At 52.7% G+C, this 27111-nt stretch overlaps 1 protein-coding gene across 9 annotated transcripts in view; it reads right to left on the bottom strand.

The window, feature by feature from the left end:
* Positions 1–27111, bottom strand: part of WDR97 (WD repeat domain 97) — a 44601-nt gene that overhangs the window by 5786 nt on the left and 11704 nt on the right. For 2 of the 9 annotated variants that reach the window (XM_083516481.1, XM_083516474.1), the window contains exons 6-29: positions 24994–25642; positions 23608–23756; positions 21487–21723; positions 21294–21384; positions 20099–20231; positions 19864–19991; positions 19165–19240; positions 18641–18796; positions 18208–18354; positions 17571–17714; positions 17258–17488; positions 15513–15626; positions 14312–14878; positions 13320–13457; positions 11888–11992; positions 11107–11232; positions 9255–9458; positions 8055–8176; positions 5954–6113; positions 4161–4232; positions 2431–2493; positions 2278–2346; positions 2009–2080; positions 1291–1377 (exon numbers count right to left, since the gene is read on the bottom strand). In XM_083516481.1, the coding sequence (XP_083372607.1) occupies positions 1291–1377; positions 2009–2080; positions 2278–2346; positions 2431–2493; positions 4161–4232; positions 5954–6113; positions 8055–8176; positions 9255–9458; positions 11107–11232; positions 11888–11992; positions 13320–13457; positions 14312–14878; positions 15513–15626; positions 17258–17488; positions 17571–17714; positions 18208–18354; positions 18641–18796; positions 19165–19240; positions 19864–19991; positions 20099–20231; positions 21294–21384; positions 21487–21723; positions 23608–23756; positions 24994–25642 (4040 nt within the window). The remainder of the gene's footprint in view (positions 1–1290; positions 1378–2008; positions 2081–2277; positions 2347–2430; positions 2494–4160; positions 4233–5953; positions 6114–8054; positions 8177–9254; positions 9459–11106; positions 11233–11887; positions 11993–13319; positions 13458–14311; positions 14879–15512; positions 15627–17257; positions 17489–17570; positions 17715–18207; positions 18355–18640; positions 18797–19164; positions 19241–19863; positions 19992–20098; positions 20232–21293; positions 21385–21486; positions 21724–23607; positions 23757–24993; positions 25643–27111) is intronic. The other 7 variants (XM_083516475.1, XM_083516482.1, XM_083516476.1 and 4 more) reach the window with 6 other exon arrangements.

Below are 27111 nucleotides of genomic sequence, written 5' to 3'. Positions count from 1 at the left end.
TCATTTATTATTTCTGTTATTTATATATAATAGAAGGTGGCCTACAGATGAACTAAGAACAGCTGAAAACTTAGAAAAACAACCACTAAAAACAATTCAACATTAAAACTCTCTCTCTATAAAATCTCATTTAAAAACCTCATCAAAAATGACAGATACTCTTACCCTTATCCATCTATTACAAAACCATAATTACCATAAATAATTGAACATTACAAGTGTCATTACAACCCTGCCAAAGATTTTAACTGTTTAAGGTAAAGGTAAAGGTACCCCTGCCCGTACGGGCCAGTCGTGTCTGACTCTAGGGTTGTGTGCCCATCTCACTTAAGAGGCCGGGGGCCAGCGCTGTCCGCAGACACTTCCGGGTCACGTGGCCAGCGTGACGAAGCTGCTCTGGCGAGCCGGCACCAGCGCAGCACACGGAACGCCGTTTACCTTCCCGCTATAAAGCGGTACCTATTTATCTACTTGCACCCGGAGGTGCTTTCGAACTGCGAGGTTGGCAGGCGCTGGGACCGAACGACGGGAGCGCACCCTGCCACAGGGATTCGAACCGCCGACCATGCGATCGGCAAGTCCTAGGCACTGAGGTTTTACCCACAGCTCCACCTGCGTCCCTTTAACTTTTTACAGTGGTCTTTTAAATAAATTACAGTGGTGCCTCGCAAGACGAAAAGAATCCGTTCTGTGATTCTCTTCGTCTAGCGGTTTTTTTCGTCTTGCGAAGAAAGCCCATTGACGGATTAGCGGATTAGAGCTAGTAGCGCTATTAGCGGCTTTTAGTGGCTTATCTGCTGATCGGATCAGCTCATAAGCAGCTTAGCGGCTTAGAAAAAGGGGGGGGGAGGAAAAAAAACCAGCAGGACATTGTCGTCTTGCGAAGCAAGCCCATAGGAGATTCGTTTTGCGAAGCACCTCCAAAACGGAAAACTCTTTCTTCTAGCGGGTTTTCCGTCTTGCGAGGCATTCGTCTTGTGGGGCACCACTGTACAAATTTACTCCAATCTCTAGAAGATACTTGATCTTCCTGGTTTCGGCAAAAGATGCAGTAAACCTAAATTTAAATCTGGACCCCATGGAGGGAGGGCAGGAGGTCTGAAGGTTCAAAAGAACCTTGTACTTTAATGTTTGAAATGGTTTTGTTTTATATGTATAAAATTATCTAAAACTCAATGACAGATACTCAACCATCCAAGTTCACTCTTAGAGGGAATGTTTATAGCAGGTACCTTTTGTTAGACAACAAGGGGCATTTTGGGTGGTGAGCTCCAGGGGGTCTTCCCGTACCTGTGGACTCTCCTCCTTCCTCGCCCTCTTCTCCTCCGCAAGGGATCTCCTCACTGCCCTCTTCTTCTTGCCCAGGTCTTTCCCCACCTGGAATGAAGACGCCAACGAGAGCCTCACTTTGCAGTTCAATACTTGCAGTATGGTAGCTATCGGCTGTTGTGGGCGGCCAGGGGAAAGGATTGGATGTTCCAGCCTGTCTTTTTAGGATATTTGGATTCACGTCTTTTGTCCGATATGCACTGTGGTTTGGTGGAGGGTGATGGGGGGGGCACTGTCCCCAAACTACCCCCACCTGCCTAGCTGCCCTCTTTCCTGGGGTGGCCTTGGCTGCCAAAATTCCTCCTGCTCCTTCGTCTCAGCGTTCCCTATAGAGAACTCAACAGGGAAGGGGAGGACGGGCTGGTCATTGGCTCTGGAGGGTGTCCATGGGAACCACCCGCCACTGGATTGAGCATTCTCTCTCTCCTGCAAGCCATCCAGAATAAAGAATAAAATTAAACAGATCTGGCCTCATGGAAGCCGGCAAACCCCTGGAGGGAAAAGAAATGTGACTCATAGAAATGTAAAGTCGGAAGGATCCCAGGGGTCATCTAGTCCAACCCCTGCAATGCAAGAATCACAGAGGAAGAAGAGGCCCCTCCTTACCTGGCACAGGGACAGCCCCTCGCTCTCAGGTGCCACCCTGCCTGGTTTTGTGGGATTCTTCAGCAGACCTTACCTCTTTGTAGCTCTCGGGGGAATATTTCCCTTCCAGCCGCCTCTCCTGGTCCGCGCTAGAGCCGCTCCACTCCTGGGTCAGACAGAGAAGATATTCCAAGGGGCTTTTGAGGGGTGGTTGGAGGGTTAGCCTTTGGCCAACCTGGCATCCCCCAGAGGTTTGGGACAGGTGGCTGATGGAAGCTGCAAGAGCTGCCTGGAAGGAACAGCTGCCCCTCCAGGCACCCAACCTGGGCTGGCTTCACAAGATTCCTCTGTAAGCCTCCTCACCTCTTGGTAGCTTTCCGGAGAGGGAGAGGACATCTTGCTCTCCGTCTCCATGGTGGAGCGTCTCTTCTGCTGGAACAAGGACGACAACATGTGAGTCAGAGCCCAGCTTGGAAATCACTTAGCATCCCTTTCAACCTCTGTAAGCCTCCTCACCTCTTGGTAGCTTTCCGGAGAGGACATCTTGCTCTCCGTCTCCATGGTGGAGCGTCTCTTCTGCTGGAACAAGAACGACAACATGTGGGTCAGAGCCATAGCTGTCAACTTACAGATTTGAAAATAAGGGACCAGCAGCCTCGGAAATAAGGGATCAGCAGCCAAAATAAGGGATTTTCCTGGCACAGGTATGTTCAACTTTTGAGCCCCTCCGAGCCAAAGGCAGAAAGCCCAGCCAGCAGCCAAACGAAGCCTCAAGCGGTGGTTCCCACAGCACAGCAACCCGGCAAAGGGGATGCAGCAAGGAAAACCACCGTCCCCTCTCTGCTGGGAAGAGCTGAGCAAAGGCGATTCCCCAGGCAACGCGGCCAATTTGATTGGCACAAGGCATGCAAGCTCCACCCCCCAGTCGTTCTTAGACTCCTTATTGGGTGAGCAACGCAGCCAAACAACACAGTTGGAGTCTCCCTCCTCCCTGGCCGGCAGGGAGGGAGAGGAGCTGCTTCCTTTGAAACCCGGGAAATTTAAGGGACATCGTCCATAAGGGACAGCAGCGGGACACGGCGCTGGGATAAGGGACTTTCCCGCCAAATAAGGGACGGGTGACAGCTATGGTCAGAGCCCAGCTTTGAAATCACTTAGCATGCGTTTCAAGCACTGTGGCTAGATGGGCAATGGATTATTAATTTCAGTTGATATGTAAATTATATATACCGTATTTTTCGCCCCATAAAATGCACTTCTTTCCTCCTAAAAAGTAAGAGGAAATGTCCATGCATCTTATGGGGCGAATGTGTGGTTGATCGCTGGCTCCCTTTTTGCCCCCTTGCCCAGGCCTCCATCGTTGAGTGTTCTGCAGACGGAGGCCGTTTGTTTCCCCAGCGACATGTGACTGGCTGATTAGATTATCTGTCTGGAAATTGTAGAAACAGCTCCCTTTCCTTTCCTAAAGAAGTAGCAGAACTGTGAGTTGAACCCCATAAAAACAAGATTTTTTTCCCTTTGCAAAGTAAGCTCAACAACTTTGAGCTGATCCTCAAAAAAGGGGCTTTTCCCCTTTGCGAAAGAAGATGCACAACTGTGAGCTGATCCCCAAAAAAACAGGGCTTCCCCCCTTTCATCCTCTAAAAACTAAGTGCATCTTATGGAGCAAAAAATACGGTGATTTTCAGACATCTTTCTTTATAGATATTGTAATGGACGGACTGTGATTTCATTTGCTTTTTTGTAATTGCCTGGAGTATCGATAAACAAGGCGGAGTAGAAAATTAAAAAAACCTGGATGATCTGGGGAGCTCTGAAGGATGGAGACCCCCTGGGTGGGGGGACAAGGGAACTAAGCTGAGAGGTGCAGGAAGGTGGGGCAAAGGAGGAAGAGGAGGAGGAGGAGGACTGTTAAGTTGTGGACGAACATATCAGACGACACAGCGATTCTTCAAACAGCTCTTGTTTATTCCGAGGCCAGAACAGAACTGAACTGAGATGAAGGGCTCAGTCAGCCTGCTTATATAGAGCTCCAGTACAACAGTTACTGTAGCAACTTTCTAAAACTATCCAATCACTGACCATCACTTTCAATCCTTCATATGCATAACTATCTACAGTATCCCCCTGCTGGCCCAGGGTGAGAACTTCAGTACATAACACGGAGGAAGGTGGGAACTGCCCTCACCCTTCCTCCTTCCCACAATAATCAGCAAAGACCAGGCTGGACGCACATTACTTCTTACCTTCTGGAAAGGTTTAAAGGAATAATGCCTTCTGGATGGAACCTTCTGCGCCAAAAGCTGAGCTCTGTGCTCCTGGGAGGAAGACAATCATCAGGTGCCGCTTCCAGCGTGGAGAAAAGAGTGTTTGTTTGTTGCCCAAAGGGCAAATCCCTTTGCTGTGCAAAAACGTGGCCTGGGACCCCACCCCAGGCCCCCACTGGAGGCAGCTTTCAAAAGTAGGAGCCCCCGGGTCGTGGGCAGGGTTAGGGTTAGGGTTAGGCAGAGGGACACATGGACCCGTAATATACCGTATCTATTTTTAAGTGACAAGTTTCGGGTGAGGTCTTTGGGGCCCACCAAATAAAAAACTTTTGGTGTCGCAGTATCCTAGCAGGTGATCTATAGAAATAGTCGGTGAAAAATGGCTTTTAGTTCATTTTTCTCAGGAAATAATTAAGCTTTTTTAATTTTAAAAAAGCACATTTGGGGTGTAGCTAAAAGCTTTTGGTGTCATAGCATCCCAGCAAGGGAACCACAGGAGGAGTTGATTTCTTTTTAATGGCAAATTGGAGGGGGCATAAAAATATTAATTTTAATATTTTGTTGAAAGCTACTCAGAGTGGCTGGGGAAGCCCAGCCAGATGGGCGGCGTATAAATATATTATTATTATTATTATTATTATTATTATTATTATTACAGTGGTGCCTTGCATGAGAAAATTTATCCGTTCCGCGAGAATCTTCGTCTAGCGGTTTTTTCGTCTTGCGAAGCAACCCTATTAGCGGATTAGCGCTATTAGTGGTTTAGCAGCTATTAAAGGCTTAGCGGCTTAGCGACTTAGCTGCTAAAAGGCTATTAAAAGCTTAGCGGCTTAGAAAAAGGGGGGGAGCGAAAAAAAATCTCAAGACTCGCAAGACATTTTCGTCTTGCGAAGCAAGCCCATAGGGAAATTCGTCCCGCGAAGCGCATTGAAAAACGGAAAACCCTTTCATCTAGCGGGTTTTCCGTCTTGCGAGGCATTCGTCTTGCAGGGCACCACTGTATTATTATTATTATTATTATTATTATTTTGCAGCGGGGGGGGGGGGAGGTGAGTCATTCCTGCTTAAAATGCTGGCAGATTAGAGGCGGTTAAGTGGAGCATCTATAGGCTGGCACATCAACCATATTCTCCTAATCGATTCTCCCTGACATTTGGACCGGATTCTGGTGCTATAGCTTGGGCTCCTGGCTGCTGAGGGTGGAATCCAGCTGGTGCCTGTAGGCGGAGCAATGAATGTAAAACTCTCCCTTGTCCAACAAACCGGCATCTACACACACAATCGCACCCCTTCGCAAGAGTCACGGCCACAGTTCAAGATCAAGATTCCAGCCTGGCTAAATCACTCAAGGAGCTCATAGCTCCCAAGGGCCAGATGGAGAGGCCCAAGGGGGCCATATTTGAAGTTCCCAACCCCTGAAGTTCACTGGGCTGAAAGCCTTCATGAAAGTTAGCTTCTTAGCTGAAGGTTGTACTCAGCCGATGTAAGCCAGACCTTCCTCTCTGACGAAGGGAGATAATTCTAGCTGCCCAGACAGCTCACGTGAGGAAGCTGCTGGCTGGGGAACTGCATTGGCAAATGGCTGGTTTCTTCCCAGGGGAGGGAACCTTACTTTCTGAGCTGCTAGAGAAAAGGCCAGGAGAGAAGGGGTGCGTTGCAGATTTCAGCCTGGCTCCTGCTTGCGGATTCTGTAGCGGGGGGCGGGGGGGGGGGTAGGCTGGAGCCAGGTGACCCCTCCCCGGCCGAAGGAAGAGAGAAGGGGGAAGAGGCACCTTGAGCTCCTGCATCTTCCCTCCCAGCCACTGGTCGCAGGTTCTTCGCATCGTCTCTTTGGAGTCGCTGGCCTTCACCGGCCAGGAGCTCAGCTCCTTGGTGAAATAGCTGTGGGGGTCCTGGATTCCCACCTCCTGCATCAGCTTGTGAATGACGACCCTGAAAGGAGAAAGAGGCAGCTGGGCTCACGCTGCAAGGCGGGGGAATTGCACCCACATGACCACGCCACCACATTTGCTGACCTGAGCCATAAAATACCTGTCAGAGCAACGAGTTAGAGGAATGTTTTTCCTTAAACACCCCTTCTCCCCTGCCGGTTGCTGTCCACCTGCTCTTTGAGAATGTGCATCTAGGCAAGGATGGAAGGAAGGGGGTGGTCTCTGCTGCCTGTAACTTGCTAACTGAAGGCAAACATGAGGGAACAGATTTGGGCGGGCAATTTGGAAATCCACGTGGTCCTAAAACCTGATTTCAAAACCATGCGGATAAAAGAAGCTGTGCTGAAATCAATTCACCTGTGGCGTGTGTTTTGTTTCCCTTTAAACAAAACTTCAACACAGCCCTTGCAGTAAATCATGGAACTTTGAAGTGTCAGGCATAGCTCTAATGGCTTTAGCCCAAACGTAGCAGAGTTTTCCTGCACAGCGAAGAAGCTAGTTGAGGTGGTAATGACTAGTCAGCTAGACTCAGAATACAGTGGTGCCTCGCAAGACGAAATTAATTCGTTCCGCAAGTTTTTTCTTCTTGCGAGTTTTTCGTCTTGCGATGCACGGTTTCCCATAGGAATGCATTGAAAATCAATTAATGCGTTCCTATGGAAACCGCCTTCAGACCAGGTCCGGGGACAGTCTGTCCCCCCGACCTCTTCTGAAGGCTGTGGGGGGGGACGACAAGGGCTTTTCTTCCCACCCCCAGCATTTTTAAAAACCCCGGGACAGCGGAGGACTTCTCCGCTGTCCGGGGCGATGTAAAAGCCCCTGGGAAGGCAGGCAGGGGGGACAAAGACTTTTGCCCCCCGCCCGCCTTCAGAAGAGGTCCTGGACCTCTTCTGAAGGCGGGCGGGGGGCGAAAGTCTTTGCCCCCCCCCGCCTGCCTTCAAAAGCCGTCCGGGACAGTGGAGAAACGCACTGCCTTTCTCCGCTCTCCCGGGAAGGCAGGCAGGGGGGAGCAAAGACTTTCGCCCCCCGTCCACCTTCAGAAGAGGTCCAGGACCTCTTCTGAAGGCGGGCGGGGGGCGAAAGTCTTTGCTCCCCCCCGCCTGCCTTCAAAAGCCGTCTGCGATAGCGGGAAGCGCTTCCCTGCTATCCCGGACTGCTTTTAAAATGCTGGCGGTGGGGAGCAAAGCCTTTCGGCCCCCGCCGGCCTTCCTGGACCTCTTCTGAAGGCCGGAGGGGGGGAAAGGCTTTGCTCCCCACCACCAGCATTTAAAAGAGGTCCCCGGAGATTTCCCTATGGGCTTTCATCTTGCGAAGCAAGCCCATAGGGAAATTCGTCTTGCGAAGCGCCTCCAAAACAGAAAACCGTTTCGTCTTGCGGGTTTTCCGTCTTGCGAGGCATTCGTCTTGCGGGGTACCACTGTAACTATTTACAGGATTTATTAAAAGGAAAAATAAAACCAGCAGAGTTTCTACATACAAAACAAAGCAAAATAAATCCTTTCTTTCTCTCTCTCTCTCATAACCATACACAGCACTTCTACTCCTACTCCTAACACACCTAACACCAAACTGTGCTAGCATTCCTAGATAACAGAGTTGAGTGCTGGTCGTTAACCAATCAGAGTAAGTAGTTTCTAGGTCAAGCAGACCTTGGCTTTCTGCCAAGAGTAAATTGACACTGCCTTGAGTTAATTGTGTGAAGCCAGAATCTGTAAGTTCCCATGAGAATCAATTAACAGAAACTGAACAGTAAAATCTTTTAAAATTGTTTTCTTTTAAAGAGGGGAAGTTTTGTTTATTGAGAGAGCAACCAAGATGGAGCCAGCCAGAGCAGCTGGCAACTTTGAAAAGCTGGACAAACTGTCCTGAAGCCTTTTGTTTCCTCTGCCCCCCTTAAGGCTGAGGCTCCTGCCAGTGACCCCCCCCCCCCGCCGGCCCTTACTTGTCTGGGGTGTAAGCCTGCATGTAAAAGGTCATGAGCTCCACTATCAGGTCCTTGTTGTCCTTGTCCATCTTCACGAGGGCCCGCAAGGTGCCCAGGATGAACTTCCGATGCCTCCTTTCCTGGAATGTCGAGAGGAGACAAGGGCATCTTGGCAGGCAGACACAGGAGCCCACAAAGCCAAGGGCCAGCCTGGGCCAGCAGTGCCTACTCTGGCTGGCAGTGGCTCCCCACGGGCTTTGGCAAAGAGAGGAGGAGAGACAGAGCTCTTTTCCAAACTCCCTAACCTGGAGATGACGAACCTGGGTGTGGGGGGGGATGTCTTGGATATGCAAAGCAGATGCCCTGAGATACAGCATTCCTGGATTGCAGGGGGTTGGGCTGAATGACCTTTGGGGTCCCCTCCAATGATACAGTTCTATGGCCCTGCAAGTCACTCCTGGGTCTGGCCAGCAGGGAAGTTGAAATCTATTGACAGCCGGGGGGCCTCCCTCTCTGGTGGGGTGAAGGGGGGCACATTCCATCTGGCACGCACAACACTGGGGACTTGCTGGCTGTGGGAAGAGCTGCCTTTTGCACACAATCTCTTTCCCCTCCTGGGAAAATACAGTTTCCACCAGAAGGAAAGAACTGTCTTCAGGAACGACATCTGCAGCACTTGCAACCGCTGGCTCCCCTTCCTCCCCGTGTTGCTTTGCTTCAAAAACATCTCCCACCCCTTTAAAAGTTCCCTTGGGCCTAAGCACCTTCTCCACCAGACCCAGTGGGGAGGAGAAGAAGAAGAGAAGAACAGGAGTTTGGATTTGATATCCCGCTTTATCACTACCCTACGGAGTCTCAAAGCGGCTAACATTCTCCTTTCCCTTCCTCTGTGAGGTGAGTGGGCCTGAGAGGCTTCAGAGAAGTGTGACTGGCCCAAGGTCACCCAGCAGCTGCAGGTGGAGGAGCGGAGACACGAACCCGGTTCACCAGATTACAAGTCTACTGCTCTTAACCCCTACACCACACTGGCTCTCAAAAGGAGGTCCCACCTTCCTTTTGAGGGGCTGCTCAGTTATGAAGACCAGAAACTTTAGCCAGCGGCTGGGAATAGTGGAAGGCCAGCCTTCCGCGCATGCGTGTGTGTGTGTTCCCCCAGCAGAATATGCAAGACAAGATCTGCAGGGCAGCACAAAGCGAGGAGCCCAGAGTGACCCTCACCCGGAGGGAAGGAGGGTCGTCCCTCTTGTTCAACACCTGGATAAAGGTGCTGCAGACCAGCTCATTCATCCGATTCCCCATCTCGTCCTTCAGGCTGGCGATGGCTGAAACCAGCTCTGCCTTTTGGCCAAAGTCTCTGGTGGTAACCAAGAAGGCCATCATCTTCGTCAAGAACTCGTTCAAGGTCATCTCCGGCGGAAAGCCCTGGTGAGAGGGAAGGGAAGCTGCCTTGCGGGGTTTGGACCAGACGACCCAGGGGGTCCCTCCCAATTCGAGGATTCTAGGAGCGCCTCTGAGCTGATGCCCTTCCTCCGGGAGGACCAGAAGAGCCTGCTGGGTCTTGAAAGGGCAAAAGAAATGGCCCCAGCAGTCGCAGGAGCTGCGGGAGGCCAACTTACCCAAAGGCAAGGTGCCCCAGACCCACACACTGCCCCAGAGGAATCTGCTCATTCAGACCACCCTCTCACCCTCCCATAGAGATAAAATGTGCACAGCTTATCTTCTCTCTCTGGGGGTCTCTAGCAGCAAATGTTCTACCAGTGAGTAACAGCCCTCCTTCCCTCTAAGGTGAAAACCTAAGGTTACTTTTACAACACCCCAACCTTCCAAAACTGGCTAGTTCTTTTGCAATGGGAGTTTAGGAATAACTATGGAGGTGGAAACAGCCTCTGAATACCCTTCTGGCCATTGGGACCACTGGCAAAGAGATGGAGCTTCTCTTTACACTGGCCCAGACAACCACCCCCCATCGCCATTAAGAAACGGGGGCTTATCGGTCTCAAATTCCCATAAAGGGGAGGCACCCCCTCAACTTCCTCTGTCTCCTCAGAACCATCCAAAGAGGCGAGGAAAGAAGCTCACTCTCGCTCTCTCTGAATCTTTTCTGCACAGAACTCTGCACATCCTCTGAAACCCAAGACTCACTCAAGCAGGTGAAACGCAACTAGCTAAGTTATATGTCGTCTGTGAGCGAAATATTGTCACCTTTCCCTTTTCTTTGCTTCTCTCCCCTCACATTTCCCAAATAAAATTGTTTATACTTTGATATTTGACTTCACTGGTTTACACAGGAATTTGGAGTCTCTCGTTAAAATTATTCCCCATGTGATAGGTGGCATGGCTGTTAAGCTTTCTCTCCTTCATTATTTCTCTCTCTCACACACAGTTGTTCTGTTCTGCATCCTCTGGGCTTTCAAAACACAAATCTAAAGCTCTTTTTCATTTGACCTTTCTAGAGCTTAAGGGAGGGGTCCTTGTCAGCGGGGTTTAGAGATCCCTTCAGATCACAGTTGGACAGCAAAGTCGTTTCCAGGCTAGTCGGTTCTGCCCGGACACGGAGGTCCAGCTCTGAGGGCCTTCTGGCGGTTCCCTCGCTGTGAGAAGCCAAGTTACAGGGAACCAGGCAGAGGGCCTTCTCGGTGGTGGCACCCACCCTGTGGAACGCCCTCCCACCAGATATCAAAGAGAAAAATAACTACCAAACTTTTAGAAGACATCTGAAGGCAGGCCTGTTCAGGGAAGCTTCTAATGTTTAATAGGTTATTGTATTTTAATGCTTTGTTGGAAGCCACCCAGAGTGGCTGGGGAAGCCCAGCCAGATGGGTGGGGTATAAATAAATTATTATTATTATTGTTATATATAGGATCAGCCTGTGGTTGCAGGCCTGTTGCCATTCTTTCTTGGGGAGAAGACCATTTACAGGAAAAGTGGCTCTGCCAGTAGAGGAAACCTTTGTCTTCCAGGTCTGTGGCAAGCAGAGCCCCAGCTATACAAGGGAGGGGGCAGGACTCCTTGGCCCTCCTTGGCCCTTAGGGATGGTCTCCAGATCCCCCTTGTCCTTCAGCCTCTCACCTCAGGAAAAAGCTCTTGGAACCACAGCATGTCCAGGAATGGCAAGACAAAGATGGGAGGCTCTTTCTTTGGCTCTGGGTATTGAGATTCATCCAGTTGCGTCAGGAAGATCTCAGGAAGATCCACCTGGAATAAAGAGGAGGAACCATTTTTCACAATGTTCCTCCAAAGCATTGCCAAAAATGCCAGTTTCCCATAAACCCGTTTGAGTGGTTAATATGCATTCCTTTCTAAATTAACCTTAGTTACCATGGACCAAATTTTCTCCATTCAGATATAGGCAGATATATGCTTCCCCACATTTTTAGCTATTTATATCTTAGCAGCAGTTATAAGGTTTCTTGACCATTTTCTGGAATAACATATTTTACATAATATTTAGTAGAAATATTTTTTGTCCAATGGTATGTGACATCCTAATAGATATAATAGCCTGAACCAATTTCCAGAATATTTATTTTTGATAACAATTCCAGATGTATATGTAATTTGCTTTATTTAATCCACATCGCTGACATTTTATCCGATCCTAACTTACCTATTAAGTTTAATTTCTAAGGCATTAAATACTTTAAGCTATTTATCTTTTGTTTGTTTTGTTTATTTAAAACAAAACAAAATGAGGAGAAACCAAAGGAGACCCACACAGAGAGAGAAACAGCCTGACTTGGGGGTCCCTTGCTTATGGGTCCCTTGCCACACAGAACTCTCTCAGGACATCCCTTGCCAGCAGCAGGAGAGAGGCAGGACCATCCCAGGTAAGGAAGAGGTGCCTGCTTACCTGTTTTGTACTCGGTTTGATGATGCTGATCTCTTCAGAAACCCGTGTCCTGGGCTCCTCTTCCTCCTTCCACACTGGGACCGTTCTCAAGTGGCTTTCTGTCTCCTTGCAAAAGCAGAAGGGAAAGTGCAGGCCCCCTCGGCCAAGAGGAGACCCCCCCCCCTTGTGTCCCACAGACAGCCTCCTGAGATGGCTGCACTTCCCAAGCTAAGCAGGTCTGAACCGGGACAGCTTCCAAGTGGGAGGCCAATTTGGAGCCCTCAGGCACGTCCAACAGGTAGATTGCGATCTACTGGTAGATCACTGGACGATCACTGGCTCCCCCCAAAGGAGCCGGACAACTTTGGTTCCCCTAAGAAAGCTCAACAACTTTGACCTGAACCCCAAAAACTGGGGAAGATCACTGCCAGGCTTTACCGTATTTTTTGCTCTATAAGACTCACTTTTTCCCTCCTAAAAAGTAAGGGGAAATGTGTGTGCGTCTTATGGAGCGAATGCAGGCTGCGCAACTATCCCAGAAGCCAGAACAGCAAGAGGGATCGCTGCTTTCACTGCACAGTGATCCCTCTTGCTGTTCTGGCTTCTGAGATTCAGAATATTTTTTTTCTTGTTCTCTTCCTCCAAAAACTAGGTGCGTCTTGTGGTCTGGTGCGTCTTATAGAGCGAAAAATACAGTAACTCTTGGGAGTTGGCCACCCCTGGGCTAGAAGGAAGACCAGCAGTTAGAGCTAGGCTGAAGCAGCAAGGAAGCAGGCGTTGCCTTGTGGTTTTGCCCCAGGGTGTCTCAAGCGTGTCTTGCAGGCTCCCTGCCAAGGCTTGTCCTCTCTGGGTGCTGAGTCTGTTTCCCGCCTGCTCCTTTCACAGGCTTCCAGGCAGGGTCCCCCCGAGAGCGCAGCCCAGCAGTGGCGTAGCGTGGGGGGTGCGTGGGGGGCCGGCCGCACCGGGCGCAACATCTGGGGGTTAGGGGGCGCAAATCCACTGGTTAGGGGGCACAAATTACTTGCCTTGCCCAGGGTGCTGACAACCCACGCTACGCCACTGTATGTAACCCACACAGCCCTTTAAAACACACACAGAGGTTTGTCTCTGATTTCAGTCTGTTGGGGAGACATCCTTTCAGCATAGGCACTCGGCTTAGACCAGGAATGAAGGGAACCTGTGACCCTTCAGATGTTGTGAAACTCAGCATCCCAGGCAGCCAATGGTCAGGCACAGTGGCGTAGCGTGGGGGGTGCAGGGGGGCCGGTCGCACCGGGCGCAACATCTAGGGGTTAGGGTTAGGGGGCGCAAATCCACGGGTTAGGGGGCGCAAATTACTTGCCTTGCCCCGGGTGCTGACAACCCACGCTACGCCACTGCAGCCCAGGCCCCCAGCCTCCCCCCAGCAGGCCCGGCACTGAGGGTGCAGGGGGGACGCCCTGCTTGGCCTTACCGGCTCCACCACCCTCACGAGTCTCTCATCTGTCTCATCCGCCAGCATCTCCTGGCTGTGAAACTGCAGGGCGGCCACCGAGTTGGGGATGAAGCCAGACGATAGCCTGGGCAGCGGGGCGTGGTGGCTCTCCAGCTCCTGGCAAGGGAGAGCAAAGCAGTTCAGACAGCAGCCGCCTTCCGCACCCCAACAGCAAACCTTGGGGGCTTGCCCCACCCCTTCTGGAATTTCTGTAAACCTTGTCTCATTGGAAAACTTCATAGGGAATATTGGGTGACTTTCGACAGGTGCCTGTATTTCAGTTCTCGTATTCTTTTGGAAAGTGGGAATTTGCTAAATTCAGCTTTAGGTGTGAGCGGAATTGGATTTCTTCCCCTGCTCCCTCCCCTGAAGGTCACGCAGAGCTTGTCAGCCATAGGCCCATGCTCTTTTGTGCGCAGGTCTCCCTCGTGGGCGCCCCCCAGAGCGGCATCTGGCTGCTGGACCAGATGAGCCATTGGCCTGATCCAGCAGCAGGCTCTTCTTACAGAGGTCTGCTTTGAAGGCAGAACCTCCATGCCCAGGAACAGTCTACATCTAAATCCCAGGTAATGGGGGGCAACAAGGGGAGAATAGTGTTGCGTTCAGGTCCTGCTGGGGGGCTTCCCTTAACGCCCATCTGGTTGGCCACTGTGAGGACACAATGGTGGACTAGGTGGGCCTGATCCAGCAGACAGGCTCTTCTTAGCTTCTTATGCCCAGCCAGAGCACACCGAAGCAGTGGTCCCCCAGCTCAGCTTTTCTAGGGAGAGAGAGGCCCCCCTCGCCCGGCCCTGACACTGCCCTGGAAATGCAGCTGCTCAGGGCGCTGCCAGAGAGGAGGAGCATTGCCAACTCTCTGCCTCAGGCCCTGGCAGCAGACTGGCTTGTGGCCTCTCCCCGCAGCCAGAGGAGGAGGAGGAGGAGGACAAGGGGGAGAGGAAGGAGCCAGCGGCCCAGAGAAGCCTCACAACCTGCAGTCTGAAGTATTCCTTGCTGCCGGAAGGCGGCCTCTCGGGAAAGAAGCCCTTGATGAGGACGGAAGATGCCTGGCTCTTCATGCGGGAAACGGAGCCCAGGGACTTGGGCGAAGACTCCTGGCTCCTGGCAGGCGAGGAGGGAGGCCGCTCCTGGCTCCCGACTGGCAGAGATGGGTGGGACTCCTGGCTCTTGGCTGCGAAAGACGGAGACGACGTCCGGCTCCTGGCTGGCAAGGGAGGAGAGCCCTGGCTCTTGTCAAGCGACGAAGGAGACCCCTGGCTCTTGCCTGGTGATGAAGGAGACCCCTGGCTCTTGTCAAGCGAGGAAGGAGACCCCTGGCTCTTGTCAAGCGAGGAAGGAGACCCCTGACTCTTGTCAAGCGAGGAAGGAGACCCCTGGCTCTTGTCTGGTGACGAAGGAGACCCCTGGCTCTTGTCTGGTGATGAAGGAGACCCCTGGCTCTTGTCAAGCGAGGAAGGAGACCCCTGACTCTTGTCAAGCGAGGAAGGAGACCCCTGACTCTTGTCTGGTGACGAAGGAGACTCCTTGAAGATGACACTCTAGGCACACAATCCAGGGTCGCCCAGGTGAGGCACGGAGGACACCTGCGTACCCCACTCCTTTCCCCCTCACCTTGCTTGCACCTCCTGCCCCCATCTCCAAAATGCCTCCCGCCAGCCAGGGAACGGCACAGGACACAGAACCACCCCAACACCCACCAACGTCCACATCGGGGGCCTCGCCAGCCCCTCCTGCGCTGGAGCCCAAAGACGTAGAATTACACCCACGGTGGGTGGGCCATTTCTTATACAGGGGAGGGGGAGATTCTCCCTCTGGCAGTGGCTGAGAGAAATGGGGAACTGGGGGGGTTGGGGGTTCTGCTGGGCTCTGGGGTGGTGTCAGAACTCCAGCGAAGCTGAGAGTAGGAAGATTCTGGACGAATAAAACAAAGTCCTTCTTCACGCACCACAGAGCGAAACTGTGGAACTCCCTTCCTCATGAGGCAATGATGGCCCCAACCTGTTCATTTCCGTGGTTTGGTTGGAAGTCACTTTGGGTGGACTTGGGCAGGATAAAGCTTTCGTCAGGGTCCTGAGGGAGGACATCCCATGAGAGCCGCACCCGCCAATTGCAGCCCCCGAGGGAGGCAGGGATGCGGCAGCAGCAGGTGAGGCAAGGTGGGCCCCCTCTTACCTTCTCGCTCTTGATGGGCTCCCCAAGGAAACTGGGGGTTGAGGACAGTTGTGAAGGGGGTGAGACGGAAGGACGCATTTTGGACTCTTTGACTGCATCCAAGTCTTTATTCAACTGAAGAAGAAGAAGAAGAAGAAGAAGAAGAAGAAGAAGAGGAGGAGGAGGAGGAGTTTGGATTTGATATCCTGCCTTTCACTCCCTTTAAGGAGTCTCAAAGCGGCTCACATTCTCCTTTCCCTTCCTCCCCCACAACAAACACTCTGTGAGGTGAGTGGGGCTGAGAGACTTCAGAGAAGCGTGACTGGCCCAAGGTCACCCAGCAGCTGCAGGTGGAGGAGCGGAGACGCGAACCCGGTTCCCCAGATTACGAGACTACCGCTCTTAACCCCTACACCACACTGGGTCTAGGATAAAGGGCAAGGAAAAGGAGGAGCTCAGGTTAACTTTGCAGGCCAAACTCAGAAGGGTCTTTTGTCAGACTTCAGTCCTCTCTTGGGACTATAATGATTATTATTAATGACCTGCCCTTTACCCTAAGGTTCCTGGGTGGGTTGCAACATTAAAACACAATGTGATTGCGGGCTGGGGCAAGGCGGGGGGTTCAGTCTGGATGAGGCCCCGAGTCCCTTCCAGTACTTGGAGCCCTGCGTGTAGGTAGGGTTAGAATTCAATAGAATAAATTGCCAAACTAGTCTGACAAGATCCTTTGTAAGACTATTATTACTATTCTTGTTATTCTCTATTAAATTTTTATACCGCTCTTCAACCGAGGATCACAGGGTGGTTTACAACATTAAAATGAAAAAATACATACCATAGTAACAAACAAAAGCAAGGACCCCCCATCTCCCCACTGTTTAAAAAGCCATGGATTGTTTAATTAGCCAAAGGCCTTCGGAGAAGAGGAATGCTTTTGCCTGGCACCTCAAGATATGTAAGGAAGGCACCGGGTGAGCCTCCCTGGGGAGAGCATCGCACAGGTGGGGAGCCACCACAGAAAAGGCCCTCCTGCCATAAAACATGTCTGTCCTGTATTGGTCTCTACAGCCACCGCAGGCGCCAAAACTCTCCAGTGGTTTGACTTTACCCCTGAAGAGAGACTCTTCCATGGTCTTCCAAGATAGATGGAGGCAACACACTAGCTGGCCATGGAAGCGTCCTCCTCAGCCTCCCAAAATCCTGTGCTGGGAGGCTAGAGCTGCAACTAAGTGATGGGGACCTCCAGACTAATGGGTGGGCCATTAGTCCTCCACTCTCCACCCCCAGCTGTGTGTGTCTGTGAGCTGGGCTGGGCTGGGAGCAGGCTGGGAGCTGGAGCCACAGAGACCTGCTTGCTCTGTGCTGGATCCAAAGCTGAGACTGATGAAGAAGTAGGCTGGGCGGGGTGTGGACGCTGCGAGCCCCTCCATCCGATGCTCAGATTGCAGAGATGTGTGAGTGAAACCATCTCAGCATACAAAAGGTCCCGGGTTCAATCCTTCACAGCATCTCAAGCTCAAAGGGCCTTACTGCCCAAATAGCCCACTCTAGAGAGAGTGATTGCTGCCAGCCAGAGAAGACCGCACTGGGCTGGACAGACCAAAGGTCAGACTCAGGATAAGGCGGCAGCTTTAAGTGCGCCCACAACTTCTGGGATCAGGTGAGCACACATTTTAAACAACAGATATTGTGTGTGCCCATTTGTCAGTCCGTGGGCTTCCTGCTTCCATGCCCCCTGCCCCCTGCCCCCCGCTCTGGAATCTCACCGTTGCCCGACGCATCTTGACCTGGCTCCCCCTGGTGTCCATGCCAGAGAGCATGAGGCCGGGGGAAAGACGTCTTGTGCTGGGGGGAGATTTCTCCGCTTCGTCCAAGGGGGGGCTAGAGCTGGGCTCCAGGACCTCCTCAGGGGCTATCACCACTGGCGGGAGCACCGGAGGGGGCAGCCTCCTCCTCTTCTCCTTGGGGGGTCTCTTTCCCTTTTGCGCCAGGCCAAACTGGGAGACAAGAGGGGCACTGTCAGTCCTCTGCCGCTGCCCCAGCCCCTTCCCACTCCAGCTGCCCCCCAAAGACCCTCACCTGCTCACTCTTGCTCCTCCTCACTCCAAAAAGTGGGGATCTCACTGGAGGAGGAAGCGGGGTTAAAGCTTCTTTGATTTCAGACACAGACGGGGCTGTTGAGAGGACGGCCTGTGGGCTCCCCTCTGCAGGGGGGCTGGTGTCCTGCGGGGAAGGCGGGAGGAAGGGGGTCTCTCACAAACCAAGATGGCGCCACACAGTCGCCCCTAGGTGCCACCTTGGACAAGGACTCAGTGGCATCACCTCAGGCAAATAATAATAATAATAATAATAATAATAATAATAATAATAATAGATTATTTATACCCTGGGGTTCCCCAGCCACTCTGGGCGGCTTCCAACAGAATATTAAAATACAATAGTCTATTAAACATTAAATGCTTCCCTAAACAGGGCTGCCTTCAGACGCTCCGAGGACCGAGGAGGCGAAAGGTTTTGGCAAGCCCTGGCGGAAATGCTACAGCTCAGCCTCAGGGCTGTGTTACCCTGGTGGCTTCCAAGGCATCTCTCGCCAAGGGAAACTGAGGAAGGGCCGGTGGGAGTCGGCCTTTAGCTCAGAGACTCCAGGCAAGAGAACACATGTCTCCTGAGGCAGAGCATGGAGGGCGGGGGGGGGGGCGACCGCCCCACCAGTTACCTCCAACGTCTCAGGACCTTGCAGAGAAATGGGTGGAGGGAAGGACCCCAGGAACATGCCATCTGGCCCATAGAGCTCCGAAATGGACTTCGCCCGGCACATGGCTTCCAGCACCTCATCGGCATTGAAGGTGTCCTCCACCGGGATCTGGGAGGAGAGAAAAGGCGGAGGGGAGGAGACGCAATAAACGCCACCTGTGAGGCGGCCCAACTGGATGATCTTCCATGGCTCTGCAGAGGAGATGCTCAAAGGACCAAAAGCTCCTGGGAAGTCTGACTTCTTCCTTGCTGGCCTCCCCTCCCCTCGCCCTTCCATCCAAGGCGGGGAGGGGCTGCAGGACCTCCTCCACAGAGACCCCCTTGCCTGGAAGCTGCCCCTTCCCTGCCACCAAGTCCCATCGACCCCCCAGCCCAGTTAAGCAGCCCAGCCTCACCTCAATTTTGGGTTGCGGCTTGTAGAAGATCTGCAGGTATTTCTCAAAGGCCTCTTCCTTCATTTCCTTGGTGAGCCGCGATTTCTTGGTCACGCTCCCTTTCCCCTTCTGGACCAGCTCCAGATCCTGGTCCCTGTCGGCCATCTGGGAGAGTCCCTGCAAGAGGGCGCAGGGCTCAAGGCATCTCTGCCCCTCTCTCCTCCCTCCCATGCTCTGCCCCATGGCCAGAGAGCCCCTTGCCCAGTCAGATTCAGCCTGGGGCATGTGGGCCTCCCTTCTCCCCCCTCCAGACACGCTCTCCCCTCTTGCAGCCTGCTTTCCCCTTGGGAAGTGCCTGATCTTTGCTCTCCCTTGAACCCTCATTTCCACCTCGCCAGCGCCTGTTGTGAAACATTGCACACCAGGGCCACTTCCCCTAGTGCTGAGTGGCGCATGGCTCTTCTGGAGCTGGCCTTGGCACCAGAGAGGGCACTGTTGCCCTTTGAAGCGGCTCTGGTCTCCTCAGGGGGAGCGGCAGGCCTTACCTCCGCCCTGGCATGGATGTCGCGGAGCACTCTGGACTCCTGCAAGGCCATCCTGCGGGCTCCAGGCACAGGGGACCTGCGTGGGGAGAACGAGAGAGAGAGAGAGAGAGAGAGACAGAGGAGACGCCAGAGGCAGCTTGGCATCCTGACTCTGGGCGCCCTCCCTGGCCTCTCCCCAGGGATGCTCAGCTGCTCCGCTATCCCAAAACAAGCACCACCCTGGGCCACCCAGTGGCCTCTTTGCCCCGGGAACTGCCTCCCCAAAGAGAACCACAGAATGGTAGAGCTGGAAGGGACCCAGCAGGGATCTTTCTCTCTGCCCTCCTTCCTCTCCCTTCTAAAACCGACCTTTCTATGGAGCCTTTGCCACAACACCTTGAGCTCCTGCAGCCCCCCCCCCCCCCCAGGCACACTGCAGCTTAGCCTACACAGGAATTGACCAAACAAACACTCTGATTCCCCTGTTTCTTCCCTGCTTCCATTGCCTTTCCCCTCCTAAAATGACAGAATGTAAGGTCCTCGGGGCAGGGACCTGTCGTTTTGCACCCTCAACTTGCCCTGTGTGCCTGGATAGCGCTAGATCCATAGGTGTCCTCGTCTCAGCAGCCCTGCTAAGGGGCACCAGAGTGAGGGAAGGAGCCAGATGCTGTGCCCCTGGCACTGGGTGCTCAGCAAGAAGGCTGCTTTCTGAAATCTTACTCCGTCTCCTCCAAGGGCGGGTCCTGCTTTAGCCGCCGGAAATTCTCCTTGACCAGAGCCTCAAAGTGGGAATCGCTGATGGGGAGAGGGACGCCCTTGAGGGGCTCCAGGAACCTGGCGCACAGCAGCTGCAAGAGACAGGAAGGGGTCGTTGTCCCAGGGCACAGACTTCCCCAGCAAAGAGCACGGGGGCAGCAGCAGGGAGCCTGCCCCCCACCCCCAAGGGACGCCAGACCTTCATCCTGTAGTAGTTGGGCAGGTACTTGTTGTGGTGGATGAGGAAGACGTGTTTCTCCAGCCCAACCAGCAGGTCCCCCCAGTGGTTGGCAAAGGCCAGGCTCTCTGGGATGCTGTTCATCTTCAGGTGCCTGCAGGGCAGAAATGGGGGGGGGTGAGCTTGGCTTCCAGGGACCCTTCCCCAAACCCCCGCAAGCCCCGGTTGGGCAGCCAGAGCAGAGGGCCGAGCACAGACTCTCCACCGTGGACGGAAACATGAAAACCATAAGGCGCATGGAGGCCGCTTTAAAACCCCAGCAAAACATCTGGTTGTCACGTGTGGGAAAGGCACGGTGGCCTGAAAGGTAGATATGGATATGAAGTCTCAGCTGGGATTCCTGCACTGTGGGGGGTTGGGATGGATGACCCAGGGGGTCCCTTCCAACTCTACAGTTCTAAATAGAAACAAGAAATGCATGGATCAGGAAAATTAAAGGGAAGGTGGAAAAGGAATTTTGAGAGCAGCAGTGATGGAAACTCCAAATGGGGAAGAAGAGGAGGAGGCTTGTCTGCAGCTGTTTTCTTTTGAAGCTTCAGGTGTTGGGAGAGGCGTTGGGGATGGCGGACGTTTCAAACATCCAGCGGCCTCCAAAACAATCAGGGGGCACCACACTGTCCTGCAAGCAAAGCAGGCATCCCTGTGTGGGACACGACACAGAGTGGGCTTGCTCCGAATCAAGCCTGATGGATCCCCATGGCGCTTGCTCCCAACGGAGTGGGTGCCAGACTGGGGCTGGGCCCTAGGTGTCTCCAGGTGAGGCTGGGGGAGAGCCCTGCTCAAAGCCTGCCAGAGCCATTGCTACCAGTCAGTGTAGACCAGGGCTCCCCAAACTTTGGTCCCCAGCTGGTTTTGTACTACTGTTCCCATCACCCCTGACCTCTGGACCTGTGAGCTTTGGATGATGGGCACTGTAGCCTGACAACAGCTGGAGACCAAGTCTGGGGAGACCCTGGTGCGGCAGATGCTGAGTTGGAGGAACCTGTGGCCTGCAGCTTCCCATGCCCCTATGCGAGCTCACCAGAGGCACGCCAGCAGACATAGAATCATGCAGCTGGAAGGGCTCCCCAAGGGAGAGAGCCCCATTGGGAGGAGGAGGCTGCCCCGGCCCACAGGACACCCCCATTCCCCATTCAGAATCCGGCCTGTCAGTCACCGCAGCAGCTTGTTCTCGATGTCCCAGATCTTCACGGATCCATCTCTGCTGGACGAGGCGAAGAGCTTCAGGTTGGGGCAGCAGCAGAGGCCTGGAGAAAGGGAGGCAGCGAGGGGGCGACAGCCGTGAGACAGGAGAGCCGAGCCCCCCTCCCCCCCGGCCTGGCCTTTGCGCCCTCCCGGCTCCCGCGCACCTGTGATGTCGTCCTGGGCGTCGTCTTCGGGTTTGTGCTCGGAGCGCGTCTGCTTCATCAGGTTGTAGTAGACGACGCTATAGGTGGCCGTCTGGGGGTCCTGGAAGGCCACCGCCAGCGTCTCCCCCAGGGAGCACAGGTGCAAGGCAGGGGAGGCGCAGGAGAAGCTCAGGAGCGGGACCAGGCACTCCGTGGTGTAGGGGAAGACGCGCCACATCTTCACCGTGCGGTCGGCACCTGTCCCGGGGGCAAGGAGAGGCACAGGGTCAGCCCCCGGGGCAGAGGAAACTCCTCTTTCTTCCTCCTTCTTGCCCCCCCAACCCAGCAGATCTACACCATGCTATTGCCTTGAGTTTTGGAGGGGCTGGTCTGCATGATGCACGAGTCCCTTCTAACCGGGGGTCTTGTTCAGTGGCAGAGCTTCATGCTCCAGCACCAGGAGGGCAGAGAGCAGGCTGGGGCAGAGCTGGTGCGTGTGCCTGGGGCGGGGCATGCCCCCTGCAGGGGGGCAGCCACGATGGCACCCCACCAGGATTGCGCTGCCGGGGGCGGTGCGCTTCCCCCGCACTCCTCTTCCCCCACCAGTGGTCTTGGTTCCAGCAAATATTCAAAATATCTTATGCTGGATTCCACTGTTGAAAGTCACAGAATTTTGCTCTAGCCACTTAGCAGAATTACCATATTTTTCCGTGTATAAGACTAGGTTTTTCCTCTTAAAAATAATGTCAAAAATTAGGGGGTGTCTTATACACGGATGGGACGCGGGTGGTGCTGTGGGTTAAACCACAGAGCCTAGGACTTGCTGATCGGAAGGTTGCTGGTTCGAATCCCTGCAACGGGGTGAGCTGCCGTTGCTCGGTCCCTGCTCCTGCCAACCTAGCAGTTGAAAAGCACCTCAAAGTGCAAGTAGATAAATAGGTACCACTCTGGTGTGAAGGTAAACGGTGTTTCTGTGCGCTGCTCTGGTTCGCCAGAAGCGGCTTAGTCATGCTGGCCACATGACCCGGAAGCTTTCTGCGGACAAGCACCGGTTCCCGGCCTCTTGAGCGAGATGAGCGCGCAACCCCAGAGTCGGTCACGACTGGACCTGATGGTCAGTGGTACCTTTACCTTTACCTATACACGGATACATCTCCCGCCCTTTTCTTACATCTGAGTCCCCAAAAATAGGGGGCGTCAATGAATGGTTTGATTCTTCCATCCCTGTATTTATATCAACCTCTGAACTGCTAAATTCCTGGCCCCTATCTCTCTCTCTACTGACAGGCACAAATCATTGAGACGTTTAGGCTGCAAACTGTACCGTCCTTGCAGTGGGGCAGGAGAGCTGAAAACATTGCCAATATAGCATATTTATGAGAATCTAATGCGCCGTCAAATCTAATGCGCACCTCAATTTTCAAAACCTTGAAACCAAAAAAGGATTTGCTGGCGATTGTAAATGCGCCATCAAATCCAATGTGCACCCTAATATTCACGATGTAAAAGGTGAGCATTACACTTGAGTAAATGTGATATTTCACATCTGGCAACCAAGGTGCCCCCTGGGCTTCAGAGAGCGTATGGGCAGCACAGCTGTCAACTTTTCCCTTTTCTTGCGAGGAATCCTATTCGGAATAAGGGAATTTCCCTTTAAAAAAGGGAAATGGTGACAACTATGATGGGCAGGCGAGTCTAAAAAGCCCCAGAAACACATTTTCACGGCCCTCTGGCAGCTCTGGTGGCTCACTGACCAGAAGCGATGTATTTAGCATTAACTCTAGAAGGGTAGATTCGATTCTGACCAAACTAAGTCTCCTAGAGCAAAATACACATCCTGGGGCTTCTATGAATTTACCTCATCCTCTTTTAAAGCCACCCAAGTTGGTCAGGGTCTCCTGGGGGAGGGAGCTCCAGAGCTGGACTACCAAAAGATCTTCTCTGACCTTTGGAGACACCAACTACAGAGGGCAGAAGGGGCTTCATCCCCCTCAATATTTGTGGGTCGGGGGTCTGAGCTCCTCCCCGTATTACTGCCGGGCAGCACTCGTGTGCCTGGGGGGGGGGGGCAGGATGCATGGAGGGTGAAGATCACCCTCTGCACCCCCCTGATATTTGGGTATGCCTAACCAGAGGACTCACCTGCCGAAATGATACACATCTGGGTGGGGTATTCAGCCAAGGCTGTGACCGCTTGGGAGCCGTGAGCCTCCACCTTGTACCGGTCTCGGGCCAGAAACCACTCCACCACGGTCAGGAAGCCCGTTTTGTGCCCCAAAATTAGCAGGAACCTGGGAGGGGGGGAGGGGAAGAGAAGCGCCCTTTGATAAGCATGTTCAGACAGATATGCACAGTGGAATGGCAGCTTCTGGGGCGGGGGAAGGAAAAGCCCAATCTGAAAAGTCAAATTCAAAAAGAGAATTTTGCTGCAACTTGGGTTGACTTTATAGATTTCGTGAGTATAGCCAAACCTAGTAATCTTCTTGCACCAGCACTTTGAACTGTGTGCTTGGCATCATTTCCTAACCCCCCTCTCCCCGCCCAGGTTCTTGGGTGAACCTGGCTCACCTGGTTTCATTCTTCTTTAGTTCTAAGGTTTCATTCTTCTTCTCACTTCAAGCCACCTCAAAGCATTATTTATTTTAAGACTTTGCATGATATTTCATTTCATTTTTTTATGTATATCATGACTTGGTATAGATATTACCGGTACTTGTAGTTTGATTAGTTTGTCATATTCTATCATAATTTTATATGTTGACTCAACACCAAAACAGTGATTGTGCGTGTTTCTAATGGGGAAATATAGTTTTGGTGTTCTACAGCTCCTGCTTTTGAAATGTGATGTTTGGTGTTCTTATTGTTAAAATATTAATAAAAAATACAGTATCAATAAATAAAAAAATAGCAGGGGTGGAGGAAAAGGCAGGCAGACATGGGGAATGTAAAGCACAGAATTCAAGGCACATGGAAAAGCCGTGTGTGTTGTGGTCTGCTGTGTGTCAGGAGGAGAGCCCAGGTGCCTTGGCCCTTCCAGCAGAGCGGGGAGCCTGGCCACTGCTAGGCAGGGCAGACTCTGGTTTTCAGCATCCCATGTGCCGGGGCGCCTGGAGCTCCTGCTACTGGGAGTTTAGGATTGGAGTTGCAAGGGAAGCTTTTAATATCTGATAAATTATTGTATTTTAATGTTTTGCTGGAAGCCGCCCAGAGTGGCTGGGGAAACCACCCAGAGTGGTTGGGTGGAGTATAAATAAATTATTATTATTATTGTTATTATTATTATTGATCCCACAGGCTCTTCTGAGGGTCTGCAGACGAGAGTGTGAGCTGCCTTTACATGCCAAATTAACTCATAAGGGAACGTTGGCCAGCAACTGCTCTGCTGCACCCAGGCAGGACGAAGGAGTCGTTGGGAAGGAGGGTGGCAGCAGCACCTGCCGGAGAGTAAGACCCACTGGCAGCCCTGGCAATGAAGGAGGGGAGAGGGGCTTCTCTCGAGTCCCGCCCCGTCCATCTCACCCGCTTTACCTGTTTTTATCTGGGTGTTTCAGCCACTGCTTCTTGTAGCCCTTGCAATCCACCACATCCAGCCACTGGGAATAGGCCCTCTCCGGGTCCAGCACGTGGCTGTAGACCAGGAGGCAGCAGGGGGCAGACGCCCAGGTGTGGCCCGGAAGGCTCTTCTTGACCTGCATGGGGTCCTGGGCGCTGTTGACCCACAGCACGGCCCCATCCTCCATCAGCACAAAGAGGGTCTCCCGGGGCAGGCAGTACGCCACGTCCAGGCCCTGGCGGGGGCTGTCCAGGAAGAGGATGGCGATGATGACTCCGCTCTGAGCATCCACCATCCGCACGGTGGAGTCCTGGCAGACGCAGAGGGCGCGGACGGGGAAGCTGCCCAGGGCCTCCAGGTTGACGCAGCGGATGCGCCGGACGGGGCAGCCCACGGGCGTGTACAGCGAGTAGAGCTTGTTGATCTTCCAGAGGGTCAGGGATGAGCCGGAGACGGAGACGACGTGAGAAAGGGTCAGGGCCTTCAGGGTCTCCACGGGCTCCGACAAATGGACCTGGTCCACCTGGTCAATGGTGTTGAGATTCCAGGTGCGGATGGTGCCGTCCTGGGAGGCGGAGAAGATGAGGGGCCTCTGAGGGTAGATGGTCACAGCGACGACCGGACCTGGGGGCACAAGGTGGGGGGGGGGCACAAGAAGCTCAAAGGGGGCCAAAGCCAGTCACAGCCACGTGGGGATGGAGACAGGAGCGGATCAATGCCTTCGCGCATCTTCAGAAGAGCTGCAGGAAGGAGAACAGGCTCCACCTGGTCCTGCTTTGAGCTCTTGGTTCTCCTTACTGTGGGATGTGAAGCACAAGAGCAGTCAAGTTCAACACTCCTAGAGTGAACATGTTTACACTTCTTCTGAAGAAGTGTGCATGCACACGAAAGCTCATACCAAGAACTAACTTAGTTGGTCTTTAAGGTGCTACTGGAAAGAATTTTTTTTTTTTATGTTTACACATGGGGAGGAATGTTTGTCCAGCCAGCAGGTCAACTTCCTGTTTCCTTCTGGGCTGGGACAGACTTCCTCTGCATGTGACTAGAGGTGGGTGTGGCCTCACCTGTGCAGGTAACGACAAAAGCCCAGGGCAGGGCAGCCATCTCTCTCCCTTTGACTACATGCATCCAAGAAGCAACATCTGCTTAGCCAAAGATGCTCTTTTGGCCTCCAGCCAAGAGTGGACAGAGGGACTGTCTCCTTATGAGATAGTTTCCAGGTGTGTGTTACTTTTCTAAGCTAAGTCTGCCTTCTGGGATCCAACTGTGAACAGAACGTGAGTGAGTAAACTCTTTTTATACTTTTATAGAAGACTGTGCCGTGCTTATCTTTTATAGAAGCTTTATAGCGTCTGAGCAAACGCATCTGCTGTGAGTTTAAAAAGGGGAATAAAAAAATTCCTTCCAGTAGCACCTTAAAGACCAACTAAGTTAGTTCTTGGTATGAGCTTTCGTGTGCATGCACACTTCTTCAGATACACAGTGTGCATGCACACGAAAGCTCATACCAAGAACTAACTTAGTTGGTCTTTAAGGTGCTACTGGAAGGAATTTTTTTATTTTGACTATGGCAGACCAACACGGCTACCTATCTGTAACTAAAAAGGGGAAATGTTACTCTGCTAAATTGTGAACTTGTTAACACAAGCTGGAAAGGCTATTATCAGACAATATATCCTCTCCTGAATCCCTGAACATTCCCGCACTTACAACCCAGTACTAATTCATATAGCTAGATGTTTTGGCCAGGATATTCAAATGTCCAACGGTGGCTCAGCAGACCTTATCAAAGACCTAGAGACATTCAACATCAACAACTGCTAGGCACCCTTATGCCTTTTAGCAGCTGCGTGCTAGGCAGAAATTCAACAGGTTCAGCCTCCCATCGTTGTATTTTCATGTTGGGAAAAACTCCCCCATTGACTTTCTGGCCATAAAACTATCCTGTAGGAGGAAAGAGTGGCTATTGCAGCCCGGGCTGCCCCCATGACGATGAGGCACCCCTCTTGGACACGCCACTCCTGCGAGGGAGGCAGGAGCCAGAGGTGTCCCAGCCTAAGGGGGAGAGAGGCGTTGGTCTCTTGCCAAAGGCC

Source organism: Podarcis liolepis, assembly GCF_965112155.1.
Source record: "Podarcis liolepis genome assembly, chromosome: 8".
NCBI lineage: Eukaryota > Metazoa > Chordata > Lepidosauria > Squamata > Lacertidae > Podarcis > Podarcis liolepis.
The sequence above is the reverse complement of the archived record's forward strand: the minus strand, read 5'-3'. Positions and strand labels throughout refer to the sequence as shown.